The sequence below is a fragment of the Sordaria macrospora genome, chromosome 5 (genome assembly GCF_033870435.1).
Source record: "Sordaria macrospora chromosome 5, complete sequence".
Classification (NCBI taxonomy): domain Eukaryota; kingdom Fungi; phylum Ascomycota; class Sordariomycetes; order Sordariales; family Sordariaceae; genus Sordaria; species Sordaria macrospora.
In genome coordinates this window covers 3,740,794-3,766,311 of record NC_089375.1, presented here as the reverse complement: position 1 = coordinate 3,766,311, position 25,518 = coordinate 3,740,794, and the positions used below count along the sequence as shown (strand labels likewise).

General features: G+C 52.7%; 9 protein-coding genes across 9 annotated transcripts; 5 read left to right on the top strand and 4 right to left on the bottom strand.

Moving 5' to 3' along the window:
- Positions 1 to 1,735: 1,735 nt before the first annotated feature.
- On the top strand, positions 1,736 to 4,642 carry SMAC4_06783 (uncharacterized protein; the record flags this gene model as incomplete). The annotated part of the gene is made up of 4 exons (XM_003344958.2): positions 1,736 to 2,088; positions 2,141 to 2,253; positions 2,308 to 4,255; positions 4,322 to 4,642. The coding sequence occupies exons 2-4, from the start codon at positions 2,144 to 2,146 to the stop codon at positions 4,640 to 4,642; spliced, it is 2,379 nt and encodes a 792-aa protein (XP_003345006.2). The 5' UTR covers positions 1,736 to 2,088; positions 2,141 to 2,143.
- Positions 4,643 to 6,461: 1,819 nt separating this feature from the next.
- Positions 6,462 to 7,899, top strand: SMAC4_06782 (uncharacterized protein; the record flags this gene model as incomplete). Its single annotated transcript, XM_003344957.1, has 3 exons — positions 6,462 to 7,310; positions 7,449 to 7,765; positions 7,836 to 7,899. The coding sequence occupies 3 exons, from the start codon at positions 6,462 to 6,464 to the stop codon at positions 7,897 to 7,899; spliced, it is 1,230 nt and encodes a 409-aa protein (XP_003345005.1).
- Positions 7,900 to 7,944: 45 nt separating this feature from the next.
- Positions 7,945 to 10,420, bottom strand: SMAC4_06781 (uncharacterized protein). Its single transcript, XM_003344956.2, has 2 exons — positions 10,360 to 10,420; positions 7,945 to 10,308 (listed from the first exon to the last, which is right to left on the bottom strand). The coding sequence occupies exons 1-2, from the start codon at positions 10,360 to 10,362 to the stop codon at positions 8,356 to 8,358; spliced, it is 1,956 nt and encodes a 651-aa protein (XP_003345004.1). The 5' UTR covers positions 10,363 to 10,420; the 3' UTR covers positions 7,945 to 8,355.
- Positions 10,421 to 11,152: 732 nt separating this feature from the next.
- Positions 11,153 to 12,731, top strand: SMAC4_06780 (uncharacterized protein). The gene is made up of 3 exons (XM_003344955.2): positions 11,153 to 11,602; positions 11,664 to 12,093; positions 12,162 to 12,731. Exons 1-3 carry the CDS (start codon positions 11,266 to 11,268, stop codon positions 12,238 to 12,240), a joined length of 846 nt encoding a protein of 281 aa, XP_003345003.1. The 5' UTR covers positions 11,153 to 11,265; the 3' UTR covers positions 12,241 to 12,731.
- Positions 12,732 to 12,738: 7 nt separating this feature from the next.
- On the bottom strand, positions 12,739 to 13,386 carry SMAC4_06779 (uncharacterized protein; the record flags this gene model as incomplete). The annotated part of the gene is made up of 2 exons (XM_003344954.1): positions 12,739 to 12,999; positions 13,090 to 13,386. 2 exons carry the CDS (start codon positions 13,384 to 13,386, stop codon positions 12,739 to 12,741), a joined length of 558 nt encoding a protein of 185 aa, XP_003345002.1.
- Positions 13,387 to 13,977: 591 nt separating this feature from the next.
- Positions 13,978 to 14,556, top strand: SMAC4_06778 (uncharacterized protein; the record flags this gene model as incomplete). The annotated part of the gene is made up of 1 exon (XM_003344953.2): positions 13,978 to 14,556. The coding sequence occupies one exon, from the start codon at positions 13,978 to 13,980 to the stop codon at positions 14,554 to 14,556; it is 579 nt and encodes a 192-aa protein (XP_003345001.2).
- A 946-nt stretch (positions 14,557 to 15,502) lies between these two features.
- On the top strand, positions 15,503 to 17,662 carry SMAC4_06777 (uncharacterized protein; the record flags this gene model as incomplete). Its single annotated transcript, XM_066090516.1, has 4 exons — positions 15,503 to 16,048; positions 16,494 to 16,765; positions 16,872 to 16,984; positions 17,047 to 17,662. The coding sequence occupies 4 exons, from the start codon at positions 15,503 to 15,505 to the stop codon at positions 17,217 to 17,219; spliced, it is 1,104 nt and encodes a 367-aa protein (XP_065947291.1). The 3' UTR covers positions 17,220 to 17,662.
- Positions 17,663 to 18,523: 861 nt separating this feature from the next.
- On the bottom strand, positions 18,524 to 19,012 carry SMAC4_06776 (mitochondrial 54S ribosomal protein uL30m; the record flags this gene model as incomplete). Its single annotated transcript, XM_003344951.1, has 1 exon — positions 18,524 to 19,012. One exon carries the CDS (start codon positions 19,010 to 19,012, stop codon positions 18,524 to 18,526), a length of 489 nt encoding a protein of 162 aa, XP_003344999.1.
- Positions 19,013 to 22,005: 2,993 nt separating this feature from the next.
- SMAC4_06775 (uncharacterized protein) lies at positions 22,006 to 24,807 on the bottom strand. The gene is made up of 3 exons (XM_003344950.2): positions 24,658 to 24,807; positions 23,851 to 24,347; positions 22,006 to 23,784 (listed from the first exon to the last, which is right to left on the bottom strand). Exons 2-3 carry the CDS (start codon positions 24,340 to 24,342, stop codon positions 22,252 to 22,254), a joined length of 2,025 nt encoding a protein of 674 aa, XP_003344998.1. The 5' UTR covers positions 24,343 to 24,347; positions 24,658 to 24,807; the 3' UTR covers positions 22,006 to 22,251.
- Between the last annotated feature and the right edge of the window lie 711 nt (positions 24,808 to 25,518).

Here is a 25,518-nt window from a genome sequence, read left to right as displayed (position 1 = left end):
CCGAATTGGACTACCAAGTCAACCATGGTAAGGTAGCCAACAGAACCTCTTTGAAATTTACTGATGTTTCGAAGCTTGACGGGGCACCACAGTATACTACCAGGTTTGATGTTATGAACTTTAATCCAAAATGGGACGGGGAGATTAGAGTTTTGTATATGCAGCTCCTTGACAAGTTGACAGTCATAATTCTATTCTACTCCATGAACTTGACCCCTGGCCTTGCCGTGCCTCTGTAGGATGTACTTATCCCAAAGCTGCTACCAATTTTTGGGAAGACAGTGATGTCATGACCGGCCTACGATATCTTGAGCCAAAGCAAATTTTGGAGCACCTATTGACCAAAAGATCTTTGTGCCGAGAAAAAAAGAATTACAGGTTCTCTTCCCTTCTATTTCAATACAAGGAGAGTCTCAAATAAATAGAGGTAATGATACGCAGCGCTACGCCAGTTCTGATTACACTATCATGAACATTCACAGCCTGGAAGGCCGGACCGGCCTGTGAAATGCCACAAGTCCAAGATGACAATACATTTGACTCCCGCGCCTTACACATGTGCGTCCATAAGAACAAACGCTACTAAAATTTAGAATGTCCAAAAGACAATGAATGGGCTGCTTTAGTTCTTCCACGATGTAATATCTTGCAAGGGGGCCAGATCAGCATGGTGAAATTGGCCGCGCAAAAATTGCCTTTGTGTTGATGAAGATGCAAGTTTGCAACGCAGGAGACCGGGCAAAAGTGCCCTTAGGAGAGCTGGTGGCTACAGGAGATGTTGCTGGATGGGTAGGTTGGCGGATTGTATTAGATATTTTGGCGTTTTGTGTTCTGGTCTTTTTCAATGTTGAGCTAAGAATTTCTTCCAACCTTTGACGCATGCTAGACACTCGGCGAGATCTACATGAGTAATGCGATGGATGATTTGGGCTTTTGTAAATCTTGTGGCAGGGTTCATGCGTGAATGAGAATCAGAGGTAAAGGTGGGTGACGGCAAGGTGAAGAGCGGGAACATGGATCTGATGGACACCCAACTTCAATACAAGGTGTCACACACATGCGACCTGCCTCAAGACTAAACCGGTGGGAGATGATAGCTCTCATGTCAGACACTCGGCGAAAAAATACACGACAAATGGGACGTGTGATTTAAAGTCCTATGAAACTGATGGCCAGATTGACGACGTAAATGAAGATCAGAGACAAGGAAGATGGAAGGCAAGTTGAAGAGCGCGTGAAAAACACCAACCTTAAATACGTGGAGTATACACATGTTACCTGCCGAGACATTAAGTAGGGCTTAATGACATCTCCCATGATAGGTAACTTTGGTTTGCGCTCGTGAAAGGGAACGGAAGGTTAGGGGTCCTGGCCGGGACTACAGTGTTCTCCTCGACCTTTCACCTGGTTGCCTGGGTGACCAAATTCTGACATTGAAGGGCCAGAGTCCCAACCTTCGGACGAGCACCCCACCCTCGATCGAACCCAAGGCCGTTCCTTCCTCCTGTCGGTCCGTCCAAAGTTACTTCTGACTGGTAACTAATACAGCCATTGGCCAATGACCTGGGTCGCATGTGTTGCGACAAAAATATTTTCCAAAATCGCCTGTCGTGCAAGCTCCCGGCCGGACAATCACAGCCGCTTAAATACCCCACCGGTCTGAATAGACCAGAATAGTAAACAGCCCACCCCATTGCTTGCTATTGTCGCGTTATTCGCATCATTGCTCCAAACAATGGACCGAGTCCAAGATTGGGTCACCGATCTTCCTACTCCCGGAGTTATTGCTGCCCCCTTACCTAGCCCTGTCGCGAGTCACCTTTCCCTCTCTTCAGGCAAATCGAATCCTCCTCCGTTGCGCAGAAAAGGAAACATCACGCCCGACTTGCTTCCTGACAGGACTTATCAGCACCAGCATAATCATCACCATCATTCTTCGGAACAAAACCCCAAAGCATCTAAACACCAACAGCAATCGACCATCACGGCGCGTCAACAACCACAGCAGGATATCACCACCAATATCCCGTCAGTCACTCGACCATCTTTCGACATTGCTTCTTGCCAGCAGAACAACGAGCTTACCATGTATGCGCACGACAGCAAGGCCATTCGTGGCAACTTTATTCCCGTCTCCCAGTCAATGGGCGGTCGCAGTCGTTCCCCCACCCTTGAGACTGCGGGCTCTCAGCCCCAGAAGCATCTGTTGGCGCTCAGCTTGACCGAGTCGCAAATGACGAGGCTAGCGCAAGTGTAAGTAAACAAGCCATTGCATTGTCTTTTTTCTTTTCACCCGATACTGACCAGCCAAAGTCTCTCTGAAGATGGCGACACAGAGAGAGAATCGCGCGGCCGCCAGGCTCCTCAGCCCGAAGTCCATCAACCCGAGGCCATCGCATCACCGAATCCAAAAGCCAAGGAGCACAAGACGCTCAAGCAGAGATTCAGGTCTCTCTCTCCCGCTAAGAGAAGAAAGAACCAGCAAGAGGCTGCCGCCACCCCTTCCAGACAACGCTCTCCTTCGCCCACCAGAAGAGGCACGGGACAAAAGTCCTCTGAGCAGCGCCGGGTTAACCACGACTCCGAGTCTTACCAGTCACCTCAAACTGCAAGCAAGACGAGGCAGTTCCATAAGCACCAAGTTTCGTGGGATCGACAGTACGAATCCCCCAAGCCTGTCAGCAAACAGAGACAGCAGCAAGAGTACCAACAGCAACAGCAGCAGTGCATGTCCCCTCAACCCGCTAGCAGACAGAGGCAAGAGCAGCAACAGCAGCAACAGCAGCAACGTGCTGACGACGCCGCTACCGAGACCGCCGCGTTCCGCTTGGCTTCTCCGTCTCCCTCTAGGCATCGTCAAGACCGCGCCCCTCTTGCTCCCATCGATACCGACATTGCTCGTCTTCACGCCAAGGTCACGGCCCAGCGTGAACCCATCGTCATTCATTACTCTCCTGAGCCTGACGCGCGAGTGGCTTCCCAGGCTGTTCAGATTGTCGCCACAGACAAGTCCTCCGTCTACTCCCAGGAGAATCAGGAGCCTGCTCCTGACCCTCGCTTCCGTTCCCAGATCAGCCCGCTGCACATCGTCAAGGACAACAACCAAGAGAACGATAGCGCATACTCCCAGACTCTCAGCATCCTTCAGGATTACGGCAACTGGAGCAACTGGGTCAACTCGGAGCCGGTTCAGAACAACCAAGGCCCAGAAGTTCCTCGCGCTCCCACCAAGCTATCCAACCATAGCGCCGACCGTCCTGGTACAGGACAAGGAACCAATCAGTCCTCAAACGGAGCCACAGGCACCGATGACTTCCACTACTCAGCCTTGACTCCTCTCTTCCCAGTCCATAACATCAACAATCCCAACCGCAACATGCGCATGGCGTCGAAGACCTTGATCGGCGAAAACGGCTGGTTGGAGTCCACATCTCGTCCCTCAGACACCCAGAACCCAAAGCAACCCACCATTGCTGCCGCTGCCGCCGCCACCTCCAACGGCCACAGCAAGAAACCTTCCATCGCCACTCCCGTCCGCAAACCAGGCTTCCTCGACAACCTCGTCAAGAGAGCCAAAGACTTCGTCTCCGCTCCTCTGCCCGAGCAGAACGCCAACAACCAGCGCTCCTCCCACGATTCCAACAAACCTCACTCGCCACGCACCTTACAAATCAGTCTCACCCCGCGCGAACAATCGCTTCTCTACTGCGAACTCGAATTTCTTTTGACAACTCTCCTAAACACCTACATAACCACCCAACTCTCGCTCGGCCTCCTCGACCACTCCAAGGCCAAGCGCGTCTCAGACACTTGGCAATCAAAAGGCCGCCCGCGTGTCGTCGCCTTCCGATACGATCTCGAAACCCAGCTCGATCTCGTTCGTCTACACGCCAACGACTTCAAGTTCTACGGCCCCGCGGCGGCCAACACAACTGCTATCTTGGGTATCGTTGACGGCGCCAAGACTGACGCAAGAGCGATGCGCATCAGGACGTTTTGCCAGCCAGACACAGTGGTGGCTAAGCAACTCGTCGGTGCGAAGGCGCTGTGCGGACTTCTGGGCGCCGGAGACACGGAAGAGAGGAAGTTGGGGGAGTGTATAGGTTTTTTCAGGGCGGTGATAGAGAGGGAGGTGCAAAAGGGGATGATTGAAGCCGGTGCTGCTGGTAATAGCGAGCAGACAAGTGAACAGCTGGATCAACAGCAACAGAGAGAGTCGGGAAATACCACCGCTTCCAATGGAGATGGGATCTGGGTCGGTGGTGCGCCACAGTATCAGGGCCCGCCGTCGCCGATTCCGGAACAACGGGATTTGAACCAGACTCAGTCGCAGATCCAGATCCAGAGTCGGAGTCAGAGCCCGGTGAGACGTGCTGCTGGACATTCATCTGGTGAGTCGAACAAGTGGCATCAGCCTCATCAGCATCGCCAACACAACACCGCACCCGGCCATCCAAGTGCCAGCGGCGCTCATGGTCATCACCATGCGCTTTCTAGCCCGGTTCGGTTCACCACTTTTGCTGCTGCTTCTGGTGGTGGTGGTGGTGGTGGACACTTGAAGGGATCGCCGTCGCAGGGAATCATCAAGATGGATCCAAGCGCTTATGATGAGGATGTCCATCCAGGTTCCAAGATCTTTTGAGTTTGAACAGGTTGCGTTTGCGTTGCTTCGGGTTGACTTTAGCGCGGCGGTTTTGCTGGCTCGTGCTCTTTGACGGGTGGCGTTATATAAGAAGCGTTGTCTTCATTGGGCTTCTTCCTCTTTCATGAATGGGGTGTTGTGGATATAGAGTGGTGTATGATCAAAGATACCCCCATCAGTTTGGTAGTGGTTTACTTTCAAAGGAAAGAGAAAATCGGTACAGGAAAAAGGAAGGACCAAGGCGCTTGGTATTGACTTTTGGGGCAATGGCTTTAGTCTGGAGGTGGTACCAGGGAGAGGGTAATAGCGACGGGCGTATCTAGTGTAGGAGTATAACCAAAAACATCATTCCATCAAACATCAATGATGGCACAAAGTGTGAGAGTAAAGACCGAAGGTGATTGACTGAATAAAAGAGATGACTGATGACAAAGACATCGCCAGTTATTTCCGTATGCAACACGCAAGGTGACATGGAACGCCCCGTCCCGTGATGCCGTCCGGGTAGGTACACACTCGGTCCGACTGTTTTTTAGTTACCGATCATCAGGTGGTCCTCTGTTAAAGCCATCAAGTGGCTGTGGTGTGGCTCGCTCTAAGGGAGGTAAGGTATGCACGAGCACGTTTACCTGTGCGTTGATGTCTGACCATCACCGGTGGTTTTGTACCGAACGCGCATGTGGGAGGCAGAAGGGGTTTAGGGTTAGGGATTTTGATGATAACAACTCAGGGAATGGACAACAAGCAGAGAAACACCCGGTGGGATGATAATAGCATATGGAGGGATGATGAGATGAGGGGAAGATCTGGCATAGCATGGGATATGCAATGTAAGCAATCGAGAGTGTTCAGAAGGTGTTAAGAACGTTGGGAGAATGTTCACGCCATTGGGTTTCGTCCATCTCAATATGAGAATTTGTCTCTTCCTCTCAAACTCCTTTCCTCTGTCCGAGAGATCGTGACATTCCTCAATTCAAAGCCCTTGTACAATCAATTTACATATTAAGCGTCAAGAAATATTGCCCATACCCTGTTAACATGATCTAAAGCCTAGCCTGTTCATCCTTAGTTTCCCCGTTAATCGTTCGTACCTTGATCATTATCGTCTTCACATAGTATCCCGTCGTCCACTTTGTTACTATATTACACTTTGTACTTACGAATCCTTTTAGCATATACCCACCTTCTCTAATCATAAACGCCGCGCGTCTACACACACACGACACATACAATACAGTCACTTATATCCGTCAATCAGGGGTAGTAGCCAGTTCTAGACATACCCGCTCGAGTCAGTTGGCCCCCGAGCTCCCATTTTATATCCGTGGAGCCACAGGCCGCGCAATCATGAACAGGGTCCCCCGGCTTCATGACCCCGTTTACCGTTTCATCAACCCTTCACGGTGACGCAAGCTCTCGTGGTGGTGGTTATTGTTTCTTTCTTTCTTTCCACTAACCTAACTTTGTTTTTTGCAGTTCACCACTTCGTTGATATTTTTGATGTTTTACTAGCAAAAAGGTGAAAGCATACAGCGCAATTCCTTTGCTTTCGTTGATTGCTGGGAAAAGCCGAGTTCCTCTTCCTCATCAGTCATGGGTCAGATTTGAGTTCATCTTCCATCCGGTCTTCCGGCGCATTTCGCAAACCACCAACCATCTGGAAAAGTTATTTCGTTACCTGCTGATCACCTTGATTCACTTTACCTTTTAATCCATCTGGCTCTCTCTTGTCTCTGACCCGATACCGAACGGCTTGCCATTCCTTCACGACACACGACACTCTTACACATTTGCGCAATCCAAAGTTGAAACCGCAAAGATGTCGTTCACACTAACACCAGAACGAAGACCCGCGACAACGACAACGACAACGACAACGTCATGGACGAGAAAGAGTCGCATATTGACCCTCCTCATGGCCTTGTCACTCATCCTATCCTCACTCGCCACCCCCGTCCCAATCGAAGACCACAGCAACAACTTGCTCAAATCTCCCGTTTTCAAGCAGAATAATAACAAGCCCGCCGTCGAGGCCAACAATAACAACAATGTTGCCGTAACCAACAAACCCATAACAAACGCCAGCGTCCGCACCCTCCTCAACCCCATCGCCAACGCCAACGCCCGTCCCGCCGCCGCGGGGCATCCCCGCCCCCTCTTGCGACGACCCTCCTCCCAGTCCCAGTCCCAGTCCCAGTCCCACCCCCACTCCCAGCCGCAAGCCAAAGCGAAAGTCAAGCAAGTCACTCCAGCAACTCCCGCAGCAGCGCCAGCAAACTCCGAACCCCAACCCATCATTCCCGCTGTCGCCTCAGCTGCCGCCGCCTTCGTCGAAACTACCACTCCCAAAGAAACCAACACCACCACCGACCCCCTCCTCCCCGAACACAAATACTTCCACGAACCAGGCTACACCGAATCCCTCTCTCACTACGATTCGCGCTTTTATGGGGCTCCAATCCCCTATGACCCGCACATCGTGCACCTGCGTCACTTAATCCGATCCTACCTGCTCATGACGTCGTCCCGCTCTCTAACAACCTGGCTTGCGCACGGCACTTTGCTGGGGTGGTACTGGAACGGCCACATAATGCCGTGGGATTACGACCTGGACGTTCAAGTTAGTAACAGCACCCTAGGGGAAATGGCTAGGGAGTGGAATGGGACGGTTTATGAGTATGTTTATGCGGTTTCTTCGCAGGCGGAACAAAAGGAAGGGGTGAAAGAAGGGGGTAAAAAAAAGAAAAAGGGTGGGGAAGTTAATGTCAAGAAATACATGCTTGATGTTAACCCCTACTGGGCGCAGCGGACAAGACTGGATGGGTTGAATATTATCGATGCGAGATGGATTGATATGGAGACGGGCATGTATGTGGATATCACGGGACTGAGCGAGGATCGGTTACAGACTGCGAAAGGGACTGGAGAGGGAGGCAAAAGGGGGAAGGGGGTCGGGGTCGGGGTGTGGACGGATAAGAATTATCATGGGTATGGGACAAGGCAGATTTGGCCGTTGAGAAGGACAGAGTTTGAGGGCGTGGAGGCGTGGGTGCCGTGCGATGTGGAGGGCGTTTTGGAGGAGGAGTATGGAGCGAAGAGTTTGACGGCGGAGGAGTGGGCTGAGTGAGTAACTTCTGCCTTTTTTTTGTTTGGGTTTGGGGATGTTGACTTACTGACGATTTGGATCTGACAGACACCACTTTGATCATGGACGGAAGGAATGGGTAAAGACGGAGTTGGTGAAGAAGGGGCCGTGATGGTTCTTGGTCATCGAGAGAACTCCTAGTCCAGCTACATAGGAAGATGATGTAGCTTTGTTTTGTTGTTTTGCATTTCTGGCGTTGGGATACCGGTGGCTTAGAACGGGCACATAAAGGGATCGAACATGGAAGACGGAATAGGGAAGATAATGTCTGCGAGATTTGTCGTCGAAACTATCGCCAGGGGCACATAGACAAGCTTAATACCCGTGTCTTCTAGTTAGCCTTTTGCGTTTAAGATGCGTACCTGTTAGCTCACTGACCATGCATGGTTCAACACATGTATAGCAACTGGTACGCCAAACAGATGGCTCAACAGATGGTCCAACGCTGTTGATGCATGACTTTGATCGCTTGATCACCAAACATACAGTATTCTTCATGACTCGTGGACATCAAGTCGGATATCGTCTATCCAACAACTCCATTAACGCCCGTTAACAGATCCGCTCGTCACCCAAACACAACCTGCTCGTGCTGCTTCTCATCGAGATACTTCTGCAAAACCCCTTGCAGCGCCCCTTTCGTCTTCTCTATAGCAGGCACCACGCCCTCAATCTGCTCCAAGTTCCCTCTCATACTCTCCATATGACTTCCTAGCTGCTGCGCCAACTTGACCAGCTCCTCATCGCCTTCAATTCCCTTGAAGACACTCCCACCTGTTTTTCCCTCCTCCGCGGGCTTCTTGACCAACTCAATCTCTCCTTCCTCTTCCCGCTCCCTCGCAACACCAGGTCCCGTAGGTCGTGTCCCCGGCGCCAACACATGGTCCCTTTTCCCACGTTCCCTCCATCCCCTCGATTGCGTCCGCGCATTAGTCTCCAGCGTTCTCAACCGTCTGTACGCCCGCTCCAACTCCTGCTCCTCCTTCTCTTTCTCCCGCTTAAGGAGGGCGACGGAGTGGAGCAGTGGATCGAGCGTCCTCTCGAGGGCTTGGATCGCGTTGACAGTCTTCTCAAAGTCGAACTCCGCTTCGTGGCCGGGGCCCGCTGCATGTTCGCCGTTGACATCTCTCGGCTGCTCCTTCGAGGCTGAAGGGAGGGAGGGCGGCGGGAATGGCATGCCCTTTTCTAGCTTCCTGTGGAGGCGCGAGGCGAAGGTGGTTAGGATGTCTTGGGCGTGGGCGTGTCGGCTTGAGTCGCTGCGGGTTTCGCGCAGACGGAAGAGGATGGGGCGGGAGGCGTCGGCGATGATGCTGTCTACTGCGGCGATGGAGGGGGCGTCGAGAGGGGACCATTTGGAGGCGATGGTGGACCGAGGGATCTGGCGCGTGCGGGAAGTAAGGTGGCGGTAGTTGGGGACGGGAGGGGGTTTCTCCTTAGGTTCTTTGGGTTGTTGTTGAGCGGGAGGTTCTTCGTCGTCATCCGGTTCGGCGTTCTTTCGTCGTCTCGGCTTTTCTGCTGGTCCTGTGGTGTTCGCTTCCGAGTCCTTGGTTGGTCGCTTCTCTGCCCGCTGTTTCTTAGCAGCGGCTGCAGGTACGGCCTTCTCTGTTATGGTGGCATTCGGAGGACGATGAGCTGGCCCGCGTTTCTTTTTCTGTGCAGCTTCATGACGCTCGGCATCTTCTGTTTCTGGAACAGCTTGACCCTTTCTGGGTTGTTGTTTCGGTGCCTCCTCCTTGAGGTCTGCGCCTTCGGCTTCGGCGACCTTCTTTCCTTTCCTGCCTTTGGTTGTCTGCTCGTTCCGCGGAGGAGACGTCCGGTTCTGACCCCTGGAGACGGATACTTCGCGTAGTGATGAGCGACTGTTTTCCTGGTCTTCCGATGGATCCCCCCTATTCTCCTTTCCACGTTGAGTAGTTTGTGACGATTGCTGACTTGAATTGGTTGACCTTTTAGTTCGGCGGACGTCCTCCTTCTGTGCTGGTTCCTCCTCAACTGTCGCTACTTCTTTCCGGCGGCGCAAATCCTTCTCTGTCGCCTTGACGGTGTCCTTGCTCGGCCTTCCTCTTGGTTTCTTGTGATCGCCGTCTTCCACTGGTTCTTCCGCAGCAGGAGAAGGTCTCCTCCGTTTCCGTGGTCTCGTTTCCTCTGTAGGCGCGTCGGTACTGGCATCTTCCGTACGTTCCTTGGGTGGTCGCACTCTCTTCCTAGGGTTAGGTGGTTCCTCTGCGACAGGTTCCTCTCTGGCCACCTTGGGTCCTCGTTTGGACTGCTTCTCGACAACAGCAGGTGTGGCTTCTTCCTCTAGGGGTTCAATATCGAGTGTCTTCTTAGGTCGTCCTCGTTTCTTTGCCCCCTGGTCGGGTGCGCCTGCTGCTTCTTCTGACTGTGTCATCTTTTCTGCTGGTTTCGGTCTCCTTGTTGTCGTTGTTGTCTCCTCTGCGCGCCCCGACGCGTCTTCTGCTGTCTTGGACGCGTTAGGTGGCCGACCGCGCTTCCTCTTCTGATTTGATATCTCGGGCGCCTTTCATGAAAGTTAGCATGCAAATATTGGAAGTGGGTCAATTGCCCTTACCATGTCTGAAATAAACAGTTATGCGCCGTCGGTATATATGGATGAATGATGGAGTGTTGATGGTGAGTTCGTCAAGGTGCCAATAAGAAGTGTAAGTAATTGCCCCTCGAAACAAGCCACAGCAATGACAGCTCGCAATGATGTTACTGTGGCTGGTGCCCCGACAGCCACCGCGCGCTTATGGTAGGTGATCCGTAGAATTTGCTGTGGGGTTCTGCCTAGAATCCGGGGGGCCGGGGGGCAGCTGTTGCGGGCCGTGTTCCAGTTTGTTGGGCGGCCGGTTGCTGTGAACAGAAGGGTCTCGAGCTGAAGCCTCCCCCAGTTGGCCCCTGACACCTGCTTCTATTGCTACGGTTCCCCGTTTGTATCGCAACGTCGGGTAGGGGCCAAGAACACCCGACGGCGGCGACAAGCTCACTTGTTTTTATCTGCTGCTTTCCAACTTCTCCATCCAAGTTACCATCTGCAACGCGCCGTCTTCCTATCAATCGCCAGTGAACTTGTATAGGGGTAAATTCCTCTCTTTGTTTACAATAACATTGTCGCCCATACGACGAGACAAGCAAAGGTACCAAGTTCCTTCTCCCCCGTTCTGCCTGCCTGCCCGCTGAAATCCATAATCACCGAATATCTTACTCCACCCGCCCGCATTGAGCTACGGACTGGAGACCCCAGGCTCTCGTCTGATACGTCCAGCCCTCGCTCGAGGCCCCTCAACTGTCCCTGCAAGCCTGCATCCGTTGAGAACGGGTGTCCTTACATCACATCATTGGAGCTAACGAGCAACAAAAAGACAGCTTGACATCTGATTCTCTTTTTTTCCTGTGAAATCTTCTGTGCCATTCATTCTTCTCTCTACACGGTTCCTGTCCAGCTTCACGGTTTCCCATCCACAGTCCAGACACAATGCGCTTCTCTACCTCCGCCGCCGTCCTGGCATTGCCTCTTCTGGCTGCCGCCGAAAGTCCCCTCGACCAGTACAAGGCCAAGTTCCAGAACTTCCTCGGAAGCTTCGCTGGCACTGCCGGTGGTGCTGCCGTTCAACAGGCCGCCGAGGTTCCCCAGCAGAAGCCCATTGTCTCCAACACTGAGTCTGCCACCACCAGCACGGTACCGGCCAAGAAGGTTGAGCGCCTCACGCTCTCCAACTGGAAGGACACCTTGTACGCTCCCGTCCAGCCAGCGGCCACTACCCCCGAGGAGTGGTGGGTGTTGATTACTGGTGGCAACAAGACGTGCTTTGGTATGAACTTTCCCTATCCATTGTGAATTTGTTGAAAACTAACCGGTTTCCTTCATCACAGGCCGCTGCGGACCCGTCGATGAGGCCTTCGGCGAGACGGTGGAGAAGTTCGCGACGCTTCCCAACTCTCCCCACGTAGCTATCCTTGATTGCGAAGCGGAGCCCGTCCTTTGCAATGTCTGGTCCGCTGGCGCTTCGGCCCTCTGGGTCTTCGACATGCTCCCCCAGCCCGCTGCCGTCGACATCTACTGGAAGCGCCTGAACTACACCACCGTCACTGCGGCCGATCTTCTGGAAACATACGACAAGGAGACCACGGAGGGCAAGGAGGCTGCCGGCTTTGAGCTTCTCGAGGGCGCGCTTCACCCCTTCGACGGCACCATTGCCCAGTACAACCTCTCCGTCCCAATTGCCTACACTCTCCACTACCTCAGCATCATCCCCTCGTGGGCCATGATGCTCTTTGTTTCCTTCTTCAGCCGGACGATGATGTGAGTAAACCGATCACGTTTCCTCTCGTCACTTTGTCAGATGCTAACGCGTATTCTCTTGTTTGTAGGAACCGTAGTATGGGAGGCGCGCAGAATCGTCCTGCCAACCCTGCTCGTGGTGCTGCTCCCGGTGATGGCCGTTCTTAGTTGAACAGTGCCAACGTCTTAAAAGTGGTATGGGCTCTGCGTATCGTGATTATCTTTCTGGAGGATATGGAGAATATGGCTATCCATGGCGTGGTTCGCCAGCCCGATTGAATCGGTTGGTTTTTGGAAAGAGCAGCCCTCGATCTGCTTTGGTATGGAAAACTGAATGAAGTCCTGGAATGGATTTGATATTCCATGGGTGTTTAATCCGCCGCAGTGGGACTTTGAGGCGCTGGGGCGGGAATTTGGGGTATTTGGAATACATTGAATACAACACGACGTCCAATACGCTTATGATGAAGGATTTGGTCTTGAGTAGAGGCTGGGAGGAGGACAGTTACTATTAGTTGGCACGTTTGAATGTGTCAACCATCACGGGAAAAAAGGAGGGCACAGGAATAAGCGGACTTTTGGGAGACCAGGCCGTTATCATGATGGCTCGGTTCGGTTTTCCATAGCGCTTTTTGAGCCTTAAGCGACTCCATATTACGAATATGATTATTTTTTGGATTTGCAGGTCTCGCGCAAGCTCTCCAGCCCTTCGAGCACTTGATCACGGAGTTGGCCATTAGCAAAGCGGCCATAACGTAGATCGCTCATGCTGCCCACGGTTTGCTGAATGGACGCTAAAAGTGCTGCCTCTTCCTCTCCAAGAAGCTGAAGCTCACTCTCAAGCTCCGACACGGCGCCTTCAAGATCAGGAAGAATGGAACCAATGCTATGCTTGGGGGGTTGCGAATCAGAAGTCGAACCAAACAGCTACAACATGAAACAGGTGCCACGAGGGCCATTAGTTAGCTCTCTTGCCCAATGCAAGCCCACAATCATGAAGTGATTCTCAAATCTTACAATCTGTTCAATTTCAGCTTCGTCATCATTCTCTTGCGAGTCCTCCTCCCTTTTGGCCTTGATCATGACCTGGCGCATTGCCCTGCCGCGCTTGGCCTCCGCCTCGATCTCGGCTGCAACTGAGTCGACGACAGCATTTCTCTGGGTTTGTAGATCGCGATACAAGTTTCTGACCTGAGGCGAAGATTGAAGAGAGCGCGGGAAAAGGTCAATGAACTCTTGCAAGGAGATGATAGCAGGCAGCTGTGCGGGGACTAGCAAGTAGTCGCTGAGGATCTTTGTCTCGGTCGGTGCCATTGCGCCGTGGTTTTTCTGTGATAATGGTAAATGGATAGTGACAGATGTCCTGTGAATGTAGTCATGTAAATGTGTATTTTGTAATTTACCGTTACAACAACAAGTAAACAAATGTAAGAACAATGTTATGGAAGGCGCACAAGCAAAGGGGACGCGTTGGTGCGCGCTAAATGCACAAGACACGTGGTCCCGTGACCCACGATTGATCACTATCAATTGTTTCATTCACCCCTTCCCCGGCAGCTTCAGTACACCTTCCCCGGGCCACTCACTGAACGAACCACTTCCGACTTGACGACAACTGCCACCTTGCCATTTTTCATCTCCCAGGACATCCAGCCTTACTAGCAACCGAACAGATTTGAGGTTTGCGCAACATCGTTTTGTCGTCATCTCGGTCGACTCACTTTTCGCCGGGTCCAGCACTTCACCCGCCATCCCAGGATCATCGACTCAAAAGTGCCATTCACACTCGATCCACCCCATCCAACAGCTTTCCACTAGACCATCTGCCGAAACCTTCATTTTGATATCCGGCAGCATTCATATCAAATTTTCCAGCATCACTCGGCCACCCAAATCTCAGCAAAAATGGCACCGTCCAAAACGCCCCAGCCGCCATATTCCAAGGATGAGCGTGTCCTGTGCTTCCACATGGAGATGCTGTATGAGGCCAAAATCCTGGACGTGCAACCAACGGAAAGCGGCGATGGCTGGAGCTACAAGATTCATTACAAGGGCTGGAAGAGCAGTTGGGACGACTGGGTGCCGCAGGACCGCATTCGCAAGTTCAACGACGAAAACAAAGATCTCGCCCAGCAGCTCCTCACCCAATACAAGCAGCTGCAGTCCGGTAAGGCGGCCAAGCAGACCAAGGGGAAAGGAGGCCGGGGACCTGGTGGCTCAGACCTCAGCTCTGCCCGCGGTAGTGAGGAGCGGACTGCGGCAGGAGGGACGACGACACAGAACAACCGTAACCCGCGAAGGGCTCGCGATTTTGACCTCGAAACTGTAAGTGGCTTCTTCCTCTTCTCTTCTCTTCTCTTGTCTCGTCTTTGCTTCATCCCTCATGTTTTCGTCTTCTTTTCTTCGCATACTTTGGCAATATCATCATCTCCTTTGCAACACCTTCTTTTTCTTGCAAATATTCGACATCTCCACCTCTCATGACCGCGAGTGGTCAAAAAGACTGGATGCAGGGGCAAGCAGGCCAACTATAAAGGGCGTCGTTCATGTGTTGTCGTTGGCGACCTTCTACAAGTGTGGAGTGTTGGTTGCTAGGCGACACAGAAAATCTCGGACATCCGGAGAAGGGGGAAAAGGGTCGGGAACAACTCGCAACAAAGAAAGCCACGACTTTGGGTTTTGAGCAAATATGAAAATCTTGAGTACAGGACGAAAAGAATGATGGGTAATAAAACAATTCAGTAGTCCTGGACAGCAAACATGGCGGTGGTTGTGAAAGGGGGGGCTCCAAACCTGAGTTTTGGGAGGGACCCATAATCTGGAGCTGGGACCCTGAGCGAGCGGCCCTGCCTGGGCAGGAGCAGCGAGTAAATGCCACCCCTGGATCTCGCAACCTCTCAAAATCTACCACTCACCAACATCACTCCCTTTCCTCCGCTCGCCAACACACTTTGGGCACTTTTCATCACCAGCACGATTTCGGTTCTCAGCAGCTTGTCACATCCACCGTATTTGGGACACACGCAACTGCCTGCACAACTTTGTTACGCTTTCACAAGGAGAACCTGCAAATTTCTCATTCGTCCTTCACTCTCGCATCATCGTCAGCCGCCCTGCTGCTCGTCCTCGTGTCCATTCACCTTCCATCATCCTCTCACCTTTGTCCGGATCACGCGGCTTTCTTGGTCGGTCACGGAATCATCTGGAAATCTTCATTTCGCCTTCACTTGGGCTATTTGGATCGCGGCCAGGGAGAACAAGCGACGAGTTTCAGGGAAAACTTCACCACATCAACACACCATCAGATCTACCTCCACCATTTTTTTGTGGGTAGACAGCTCTACAATTGCCAAACCCATCACCGTCGTTGCATCTTTTATTGTTCGGCATCAGGGGGTTATATACTTCGAGATCGCCACAAGTCATCACCATGTCGCGCTCCATGCGTAGCCATGGCCAGGATGTGGACAACACCAAGACTCGCAGCTCCTCATCCTCAATAAGCTCGTTTGCAGCTTGCGAAGCGCGATGGTCAAAGTTAGCAGAGCCAGCAGATCGCCTCATACGACTGCCCAGCAAGCTCACATCGACCTACGTCGACCGCTATGGGCGGACTACGTTTGACGATACCTATGCGCTGGGTTGGACATCCACGCGGCCACCGCCCATCGGCGCCAACCATCCCAAAATTATCAGGGCAAGGAACAACGGAAACTGGTCGGAGAAACTCGAGGCATACTACAGCGAGCTACCACCCAACTATAACATCCCCTTGGCTGGTCAGGCTTGCAAGAAGCCCGACGAAGACTGGAGTTCACGCAGCCCGACACGGGTCGCGACGCCCCATGGAACAGATTTCGGACCGTTCACCGTCCTCCTTGATGCTCTCGCTAAGATCCGAAAGCCCCGGGAGCCGACTGCAGGGCAGAAGATGTGGGAATGCCAGTTTGCGCCAAAGGAGATGAGAAAGGAGAAAGTACGTTTGGTGGTTGTGATTTTTTTTCTTCACTTGCCGGACAACTGCGCGCGCACACACATCGGCTATGGCGACAGGCTTCTCGTCGGACTGTACAGGTTATCTTGCTATGATGGCTTCGCAAGTGCTCGTCATCGTGGTACGCCATATGGCTTTCAGTCATCATCTCAGCCCTAGTAGGCTGGGGTGGCGTCGGGGGTAGATGGTCTGACTAATTGGTCTGGACACACATCCTTCCAGACCATCACTTGTCTGCACAGACATCGTCGCCTTTGCCGCACCCTAGTGGGTGACACAGCCACGCCAACACACATTGCTGGTCGTCCGTTGGAAATGAGCGTCACGATGTCTAGGAGTGTTGTTTGCCAAGCATTTTGTCGCTGCTTTGATGATAACGCTCATGCTCAAAGAAGGATCATTGCTGACCATTCAATTCGATCTACAGGAGGACAACTTCCACAACCGACCATCCATCAAACTTCCCCTACCAGATCACGTCAAGGCGTTGCTCGTCGACGACTGGGAGAATGTCACCAAGAACCAGCAGCTGGTGCCAATCCCCCATGTCCACCCCGTCGACGAGATCCTGAAGGACTACCTCGAGCATGAGCGTCCTCACCGGCTACCAGAGACGCCACAGATGGATATCCTGGAGGAGACCGTTGCTGGGTTGCGCGAGTACTTTGATCGGTGCCTGGGAAGGATCCTTCTTTACCGGTAAGTGATAACTGCCCGCATATACATCCCTTGCTTTTGTCCCGCCCAGTTGGTTGGTCGATCGGTTAGTTGGTGAATGAATGAAACACTAACAAATGAGGCACAGCTTCGAACGCGCACAATATCACGAGCAGCACAACATCTGGACTGCCGGTACGGACGAGAAGCACAAGTCGGCCTCGGACACTTATGGCGCCGAGCATCTTGCTCGTTTGCTAGGTACGCAACTATCCATGCACCCTCATCCCCATAGCATTTCACTAACACACCACACTCCACAGTATCCCTCCCCGAACTGGTCGCCCAAACCAACATGGACCAACAATCCGTCAACCGGCTCCGCGAGGAGCTCATCAAGTTCACCAGCTGGTTCAGCCGCCACACCACCAAGTACTTCGTCAGCGAGTACGAGACGCCCAGCCAGGAGTATGTGGAACAGGCCAGAAGCGTTTAGGAATCTCCTTTTGCATTTGCAAGCCATATCCCGGGCGAGGTGTGGGAGGAGATGAAGGCAAAGGCGAACGCGAAAGCGGAGGGGGTGGCGGAGGCGGTTCGCGAGGCTGAGGAGGCCAAGAAGAATAAAGGGAAGAAGGCGATGGATAAAAAGAAGAAGGAAAGCGCGAAGGAGAGGAGTCGGTGAAGTTGAGTTGAGTTCATGCTATGCTATGCTATTGAGCTTCTGGGCCTCGAAAGTTTTAACGGATAGGGTTTATGCGGACGCTGATTTCGAGGAGTGGAGGTGTGTATGGTGTGGTTGTGGTCGAGACCTAGACGGGAGGATGACGAAAACCAGTGGTTATAACATACAACACTGGCAGCCAGTCTCGGCACGGATGGAGGAGTTGAGTGACTGGCTCCTCCTCTCTTTCTTTGCTTACTCTTTTTTTTTTTTTTTTTTCCAAAACATCGTCGTCTTCTTATGGGCGCGGATCGGCGGCGTTTTTATGTGTGTCTTGCTTTGTACAATCAGATAATCAGGAAACACGGGGGAAATTTGAGGAGGGGGCTTATTAGAAACGGAACTGGTATGGTAGATAACAGCATCTTATTTTGTTTTTCGTGCGTGGTGATTCATGTGTGGAATGGCAATGGTGACCAAGTGATGAAAATGACCGTGGGGGTTTTTGGGCTGGAATTCGTGCGGTGTTGAACGTTGGAGAAGGCTACCTAATGAGGCGGCGGCGATAGTCCCTGGTATGGTTGATTGGTGGGGCGCGTAGCTGGTAGGGTAGTGTAGCTAGACTAGGTTGTAAGGGAGCACACGAATATCTAATGGCCAATACGATTAAGTTCACCAGTCTCTGTTCTTCCCCCTTGCTCGTGTCTGTTCCTCTCTGGGTAGGATATCCAACCCGATATCTAAAATCACGATGGTTCAAGCTTAGGATGTTCCAAAGCACTTTTCCATTCCCGATCATGTCCTACTACATGGTTTTCGTAGCATACAATATTTGTACAAAATGGTGGTTGAGAAAGATGGGAGTATCCGAGCAAGACGAGTAGATGCCTCCAAACAGCGGTGTGATCCGAGGAGGCAGGCCGAGTACACGAGCTCAGTCTCCCCAAGAGATTACTTCCCAATGCCGATATAAAGCTGGCTCTGGAGGTAGGGCCAGAACCGTCTCAGCCAGCTATTCGAAAAACCGCTAGCTGGGTACCACTTAGGGACCCTCCCTGCCTTTCTCGACCTCCTCCACAGCCTCCCCCAACTTTCTCTTGCCCTCGTCCATCTTCCTCCCCTACTCGTATAGGTTCAGCTTAAAGAGCCTTAACCTTAGGTACCGCGTGCCTCGTCTTGCCAATAAGCTCCCAATCAGCCCTCGTCCTGACACCCAAATCCTTCGCCCTCTTGCCATCCCTCGCAACAACACCACCGCCCTCAACAACCATCTTCTCCACGCCCTCGACGTTCTCGACCTTCTGCGCCTTCAGGGTCTCAACAACCTGGGTGAAATCAACCTCCTCCACCACGCCCCTGCCGGGAACGAACCGCCTCACCTGCTTCTCCACCACGAACCCGGTGTCGAACTTGCGCTCGTCCTTCAGCTCGCGCTTGGTCAGGCGTACGGGCACTTCTTCCACCTTGACCAGCTCCTTGACTTTCATCAGCATGCCGGCGAATTGAGGCTCCACCGGGTGGAAGACGGTTTGGTTGCGGCGGCGGAGACCGAGGGCGGCCAGGACGCCGTTGGTGCGCTTGGGCAGGCCGATGGCGCTGCGGTGGAGGGTTATGCGGAAGAATGACATTTTGGGCGGTTGTTTTGAGTTGGTTATGGATGGGTCTTGCAACGGGTATCGTGGAATGAAAAGGTGGGAGGAGGATAAGTTGTTTGAAATGCGCCGATTGGAGGTTTGGGACTCGCTCGTTCGTGGGATGTCGGCGTCGTTGGAGGTATGTGTGGGTGGTGGATGGGGAGTGGAAATGGAAAGCGTCGCGTGCCTGTGGGGAGGTGTGCCAGAGTTAGTCGAAGGTTCTTGGATCGTCGTGTCGGGTGGGTGGATGGGTGGTATGTTTGCGCCGGCGCAACAACTACTGGATCTCGAATTCGTTGCGCTCTGCTCTGCTCCGAAAGGAAATCGCCGTGATCTTGGGAATTGGGAAGGATTTGTTCGTAAGAACTCTAGGTACAATCAAGTACGCACCTCTCGCAAATACCGCTAGCTGTCTACTTCGCCGTCGGTCGGTCGGTCGGGGGTATCAAAGGAAAATGGAGAACCTCGAAGGTCAGGTCCGAGTCGTCTATGGTAGCCTCGTCTCCAGTGTTGACGGCCCGCCGGGGGGGGGGGGGGGGGGGGGGATCAGATCACAGTGCCGTGCGCCGCGCCGGGGACGGTAGCTACGGGGTTTGTCAGTGCGCGCACCATTGGCCCGGTCGAGTTCCCTGGTGGGGCACGGTCCAGGACGGGAACTCTGGCAAGGCAAAATAATTCTGCCGGATTTTACCGCTTAAATGTTCGGGTGAGTGAAGGTATCTATCGGTTGAAGAGCGAAGTTCATCATGACCGGTAACATCATCAAGCACAGCATGTGAACTCGCTTGGGGTCGTCGGGATTGGATGCGCGTGTTTCCTCACAAATCTTCCTTCGTTTCTAGATTCCAAGTTCTTCGTGGCCGTTCAAGCAACTCCAGTCGGTTCTTGTCACCATTCATCAGATATCCGTATCCGCAAGCACCAACTGCTCTTGACAGATCGAGGAAAAGCAAAAGAAGCATGCATCATCGCCATTCCGAAACGCATCAAACACCGTTTCTTCCACCCTAGTTATCATCATACAACAAACCGTGGTGCAAATTGGTCCCTTACAACTTCACAGCTGGACTCGAAATCTTTCGAGAGCTCGGAAACCGGACCCACCCCGAATCAGCCCCGCAAATCCCCGACTGTGCGGAGTTACCCCGCCGGAGCGCCGAAAGCCAAGCACCGTCCATCTCGCCGAACTTATGGGAGGGAAAGCTCTCCTAGTCCCCTCGGACCTGTAGTGGGTCATGCCCGATCCGGACCCGGCGCCGGAACCCCACATAATCCGACCGAATGAGAGACCTCAGCTTCGAGAATCGAGATCAACCTTCAGAATCGTCCGCGGAATTGAAGAGTTCTCGGTTTCTGCCCCAACGCTGTTCTTCCTCAGAAAAGCAGTTAGTCCGTAATATTCCCTTGTCTCTGCTCCGCTCGTAAATCCTATCGGAAGCCGTTCCATCCACCTCCAAGGTTCGGATGACTTTGACACTTGACACTTGACACCTGATAGACAATCGCAGCATCGCATAACAGCTTTAGTACCTGCATTGACATTGGCAAATGGCGGGTGGACTGGGAGTCTGGGACTGCGGCGCAGGAGTGAGGAAGAGCATGAGCACGAATGATCGTTCGAGTCATCCCGATCCCGAGCTGCATTTGAGGATACTATAATGGCCTGACTTTATGCACCAAGTAGGTAGGTAGAACGATGTCCCAGCCAAGGTAAATATGACATCTCATCGTCGTTTTCTGAAGGTATGAGTTAAGATCGCTGAACTGAGATTAACTCATCTCCACTGTGTTCCCTTGTCTCTCTGGTCACTGTTATCTTCCGCTCAGGAAGCCAGATCATGAATTGATCTTGGAGATATCATAGTGTTGGAGAGTCGTACGACTGTCAAGCTTGCTCAAAAACGTCGAACGCAAGTTGAATTAAACAGCATCACATATGTTCGTGGCTTCACTTTCACTTTCACATGACGCAACCATATCTTGCTTTTGGCCTGTTCTGCTCACCTTATCCTCTCCAGCCAGCTCAGCGAGTTTATTCAAGGCTTACTTACAGCTTATCAACTCCGAACCAACCGGTGGGGGTTCCTTGCTAGGCCTGCTAGCCTGCTGGCCTGTAGCATGAGGCTGTACGTCGTCACCTTGACTGATAGGGTAAGGTGAGGTGAGACGGCTTTAGTGTGTAGTGTAAAGGGATGCGCAAGTGGTAAGCATTTTGATGCACATACATACAAAGTAAGCGGGCATGGCTGGCCAGGTTACGGTACGGTACGGACGGATCCATCTATCCCCTTCCCTTTCGGATCTTACCTTATCTCAGTCGATTACCGAGACGCCATGCCGCGCTGAGGTGCTGACGGGACCCCCCAGACCACAAAGTCCCAGCAGCCCAGGTCCAGGTCGGGTGTCCGAAGCTAAGGGACCTTGGGGGTCCAACCTCCTTGCATACATACGTAGTGTACACAGCGCGCTTCAGGCCGCTGATGACCTGGTAGATCCGTTTAGAGGGAGGGGGAGGAGCGAGTGAGATGACTTGCATTGGTAGCCGTAGTACCAGTACTTACGGACATAGAGGGCCCCCCTTGTTAATTTATTCCCCTGCCTGTCTTGTACCAGTACCTACCTGACCAAGTCGGAGATCCTACGACGGCTGTCTACTTACGATTTGGACAACAGCAGCGTTTCCCCCCGACCCATGTTCTATTCTCGGCGGTCATAAGCCTTGCATATATAACTCTTGTGCACCGTCAAAGTCCGGAAAGCGAAACCCTCCGGTTTGTCGCTGACGGAATCCATAGAACATTGTCGGTAGAAGGTCTCAAATCTCAGCCGGGTTTGGTCCTTCCCATCGGGTTTCGTGGCTCGCTGTTCCGTATTGCTGGTATGTCTCTCGGTCAGCTTGGCGGTTAGCGGTCTTTTGGCGACGGCAAGGGAACCGTCTGACTTGCTTTATTCCAATACGTGAGAGATTTGGCGATAAAAAAGCAATTCCCGGATGTTGACAATCACAGTAACGGAAACATAGCACCAATCGTGGTAGTTGATGCTGTCTTGATTGCATTATGGGGAAGTTCCCCAGTATATGATAATGACGTATTCTGTCATACACCCTTCCCTTCATTGATGACCCTCTACCACCTGCCGAAGAAAGAAAATGAAAACATTCATGATTGTAACCGCTCCGTAAAGTAAAAGATCCCATGTCTAACCATCCCTAATCCCTATATAATTCCCTTTTAAATTTGGACCTCAACACGACCCTCAGTACCCGGAGGGCCGGGCTGCTGGAGGCTGGGGAGGAGGTAAGTGATATCATCCCAAGGATGACGGTAGAGACCAGTGCGGAGTCTCTTCTGATCGAGGTAATGGGCAATAAGACCAATGGAACGACCAAGAACGAAGAGACCGTTGAGGACACCCATGGAGAGGTAGTCCTCAGCCTCCTCAGTGCTGAAGGCACCGCAGTTCCTTAGGAGATCAACGAAGCAGACAGCAATGCAGCCGTCGACGTTGAGAATAAGGTTGTCCTTCTTGGAGGTGGTGACAGTCTCGACGGCGAGAGCGTAATCGAGAAGCTTGCTGGAGGGGAACTTGGCCTTGACGTACTCCTTAACAAGCTCGACACGGAGATCGGGGTTGTTGCGAGACTTGACACGGTGACCGATACCGGGGATGAGCTTGTTCTGCTTGCGCATGGTGTCGACAAACTCACGGGGGCTTAGGCCCTTGTCGAAAGCTTTGGTAAACTCCTCAGCAGCACCATCAAGGGCACCACCGAAACGGGAGCCAATGGTCAAGAGACCAGCGACCAAGGAGCTGATGAGATCCTTGCCAGCACGGGTGGTGATAATGGTGTTCATGGCACCAGACACGGCGGGACCGTGATCGGCGGTAAGCATGAGAACCATCTCAAGGAACTTGGCGGCATAATCCGGAAGACGGCGGCGGAACCAAAGAAGGGACATGACACCGCCAATACCAATCTCCTCCCTGAAAACGTCCGAGATGGGCATGCCAGCGTAGAGGAGCTCCTGGCCACGATCATCGGAAATGGTAGAAATGAAGGCAGCAGGCTTGCGAATAAGGCCAAGCTCCTGAGCCCAAGAGTAGTCGATGGGGATCTTGGGGACAACAGGCTCGGGGGCGGGGACAATGGTGCCATCAGCCACGAGCTTGTCATAGACCTGCTTGAGAAGAGCAGGCATGTCCTCGAAAGTGTCGGGAACATAGAAACCAGCCTCACGCATGCTCTTGTTCTTGGTGGCCGCAGTCTCGAGCTGAGAGTTGGCGAAGGCACCGGCGTGACCGAACTGGACCTCAGTCTTGAACATGCTGGCGCAAGTACCAATGGCCCAAGCAACGATGGGCTTGGTGATGATGCCCTGCTTGACAGCCTCGATCACCTTGTACTCCTCAACACCACCGACTTCACCAAGCAAGACGAGGATCTTGCAGGCAGGATCGGCCTGGTAACGCAGGAGATGGTCGATGAAGGTGGTGCCGGGGTAACGGTCACCACCAATGGCAACACCCTCATAAACACCATCCGTGGTCTGGGAGATAATGTTGTTGAGCTCGTTGGACATGCCACCAGACTTGGAGACATAGCCGACAGAGCCCTTGCGGTAGAGCTTGGAAGCAACAATGTTGTCCATCATACCACCAGTGTTACCGATCTTGAAGCAGCCGGGCTTGATACCACCGACGGTGGCAGGGCCGATGATGGTGATGCCCTTCTTCTTGGCAACGTAGGCAATCTCGCGAGCGCGCTGATTCAGAACGTGTTAGCTGTCTGAACGAGGGCAATGGTGGCTGGTATACTAGTGGAGACTTACGCGCTCAGGGACACCCTCAGCAATAATAGCAATGGTCTTGATCTGAGGGTGCTCCATCAACTCCATGGTGGAGCTGTAGACACTGCGGGAAGAGGCAAAGTTGACAACGACGTCAACATCGGGATGCTTGGCAATGGCCTTTTGAACCTCCTGATAGACGGGCAGGAGGGTCTCGCTGGTGCCCCAGTACATCTTGCTGACGAACTGACCACCGAAGGTATAGATGATGCCAGCAACCGAGGGTGTGGAACGCTTGCAGATGAAGTCGAAATCGAGCATGCCCTGGACAGCACGGGGCTGCAGACCGTAGACGAAGCATCGTGTCTTCTCGTTGAAGAGAGCATGGGCGGGGAGAGGGCTCAACGGCCTGCTGGGAGCAGCGAAGCGGCGGATGTTGTCGTTCGCGGAGAGGTTGCCGGGGGCAGGGCTGGCAGAGGCGCCATTACCATTACCATTGCCATTGGCACCGTTGGTGCTAGTTGCGGAAGGCATCTTCACTAAATGTGGTTATGTGAATTGGTGACTCTCCCAGAGAATGACTTCCTGTGATGGCGGGGTATAAAGGAAGTGAATTTGGAGAGGTGATGTGGTGATGGTGAGGGATGGGAGAGTTGGTTGAAAGAGGAAGAAAGAGGGAAATGGGGGAGGATGGATCAAGACTTGAGGGGGTGAAGGGGAAAAGAAAGAAACGCGGAAGATGAGGTAAATGGAGGGTTTTGGTGACGGGAGCAGGAGGTGGGAGGGGAGGGTATTTTTTTGTCTGGTCGGTTTGGTGACGGGAGCTGAGGACAACCTCGAGGTACCTACCAGTAACAAGGTTGTCAGGGTGGCAGAATGCTAGCGCAAGTTTGCAGGCGGGGGGAAGGCAGGAGCAGCTCCGCAGAGTCAATTTGACAGCCAATATTCAGACCAAAATTCCAGGTCCAGAAACACTCTTTCCCAAATCCCAACTGTCGGTCGTGTGCCTTCCTTTCCGTGCTGGTGTTCGCTCGCCGCGGACGTCGAGGTAATTGGCCAGCAAGGGGTGGTCAAATCCAACAAGACTGCCGACTTCCCCAACTCTTTTTTGGACCCTGGTCGATCGGACCGTGAATGCTTGCAACCTCAATGGCTATGCGACACCAGAATCGCAACACGAACGGCGGCCTGGTTCGAGAGGTCAACCTTTTTGTCCCTCTCTTTCCCACTCGGAGTGTGTTGCGTTGCTGACAGGCGGTGGGCCCCACCCGCAGCTTGGTGATCCTAAGTACCGGTACCGCCAAGGGTAACTTGCATGCAACACCTCATCCGATCCTGATAGGCGCAGATGGGCCGTGGCAACCGTGGTCCATGTTCATTCGCATTGCGTGTTGGCATTGGAATGCTCGCCGTCTCCGACATGGCTACCCGACCACAGACACAGCTGGAGACAGTCCGGATGTTTATTCTTTGGGTGCACCATGATGACCCCTCCATAAGCAAAAGAGTAATCCTTCCCATCCTCCAGGAAGTCAACATGACATAGGAAATGTTTATAATAAGAGTGTAAATGGCAGCCTGCCCCTAAGCAGCAACCGACTAGAGGTCTTGGGTGTAGCAACTAGCTGTCATCCAACCTTATCATGCAATGAACTGTCATCATAGCTTTTGGAGATATCAAGCAAGAGATCTTCACTCCAAACATCAGAG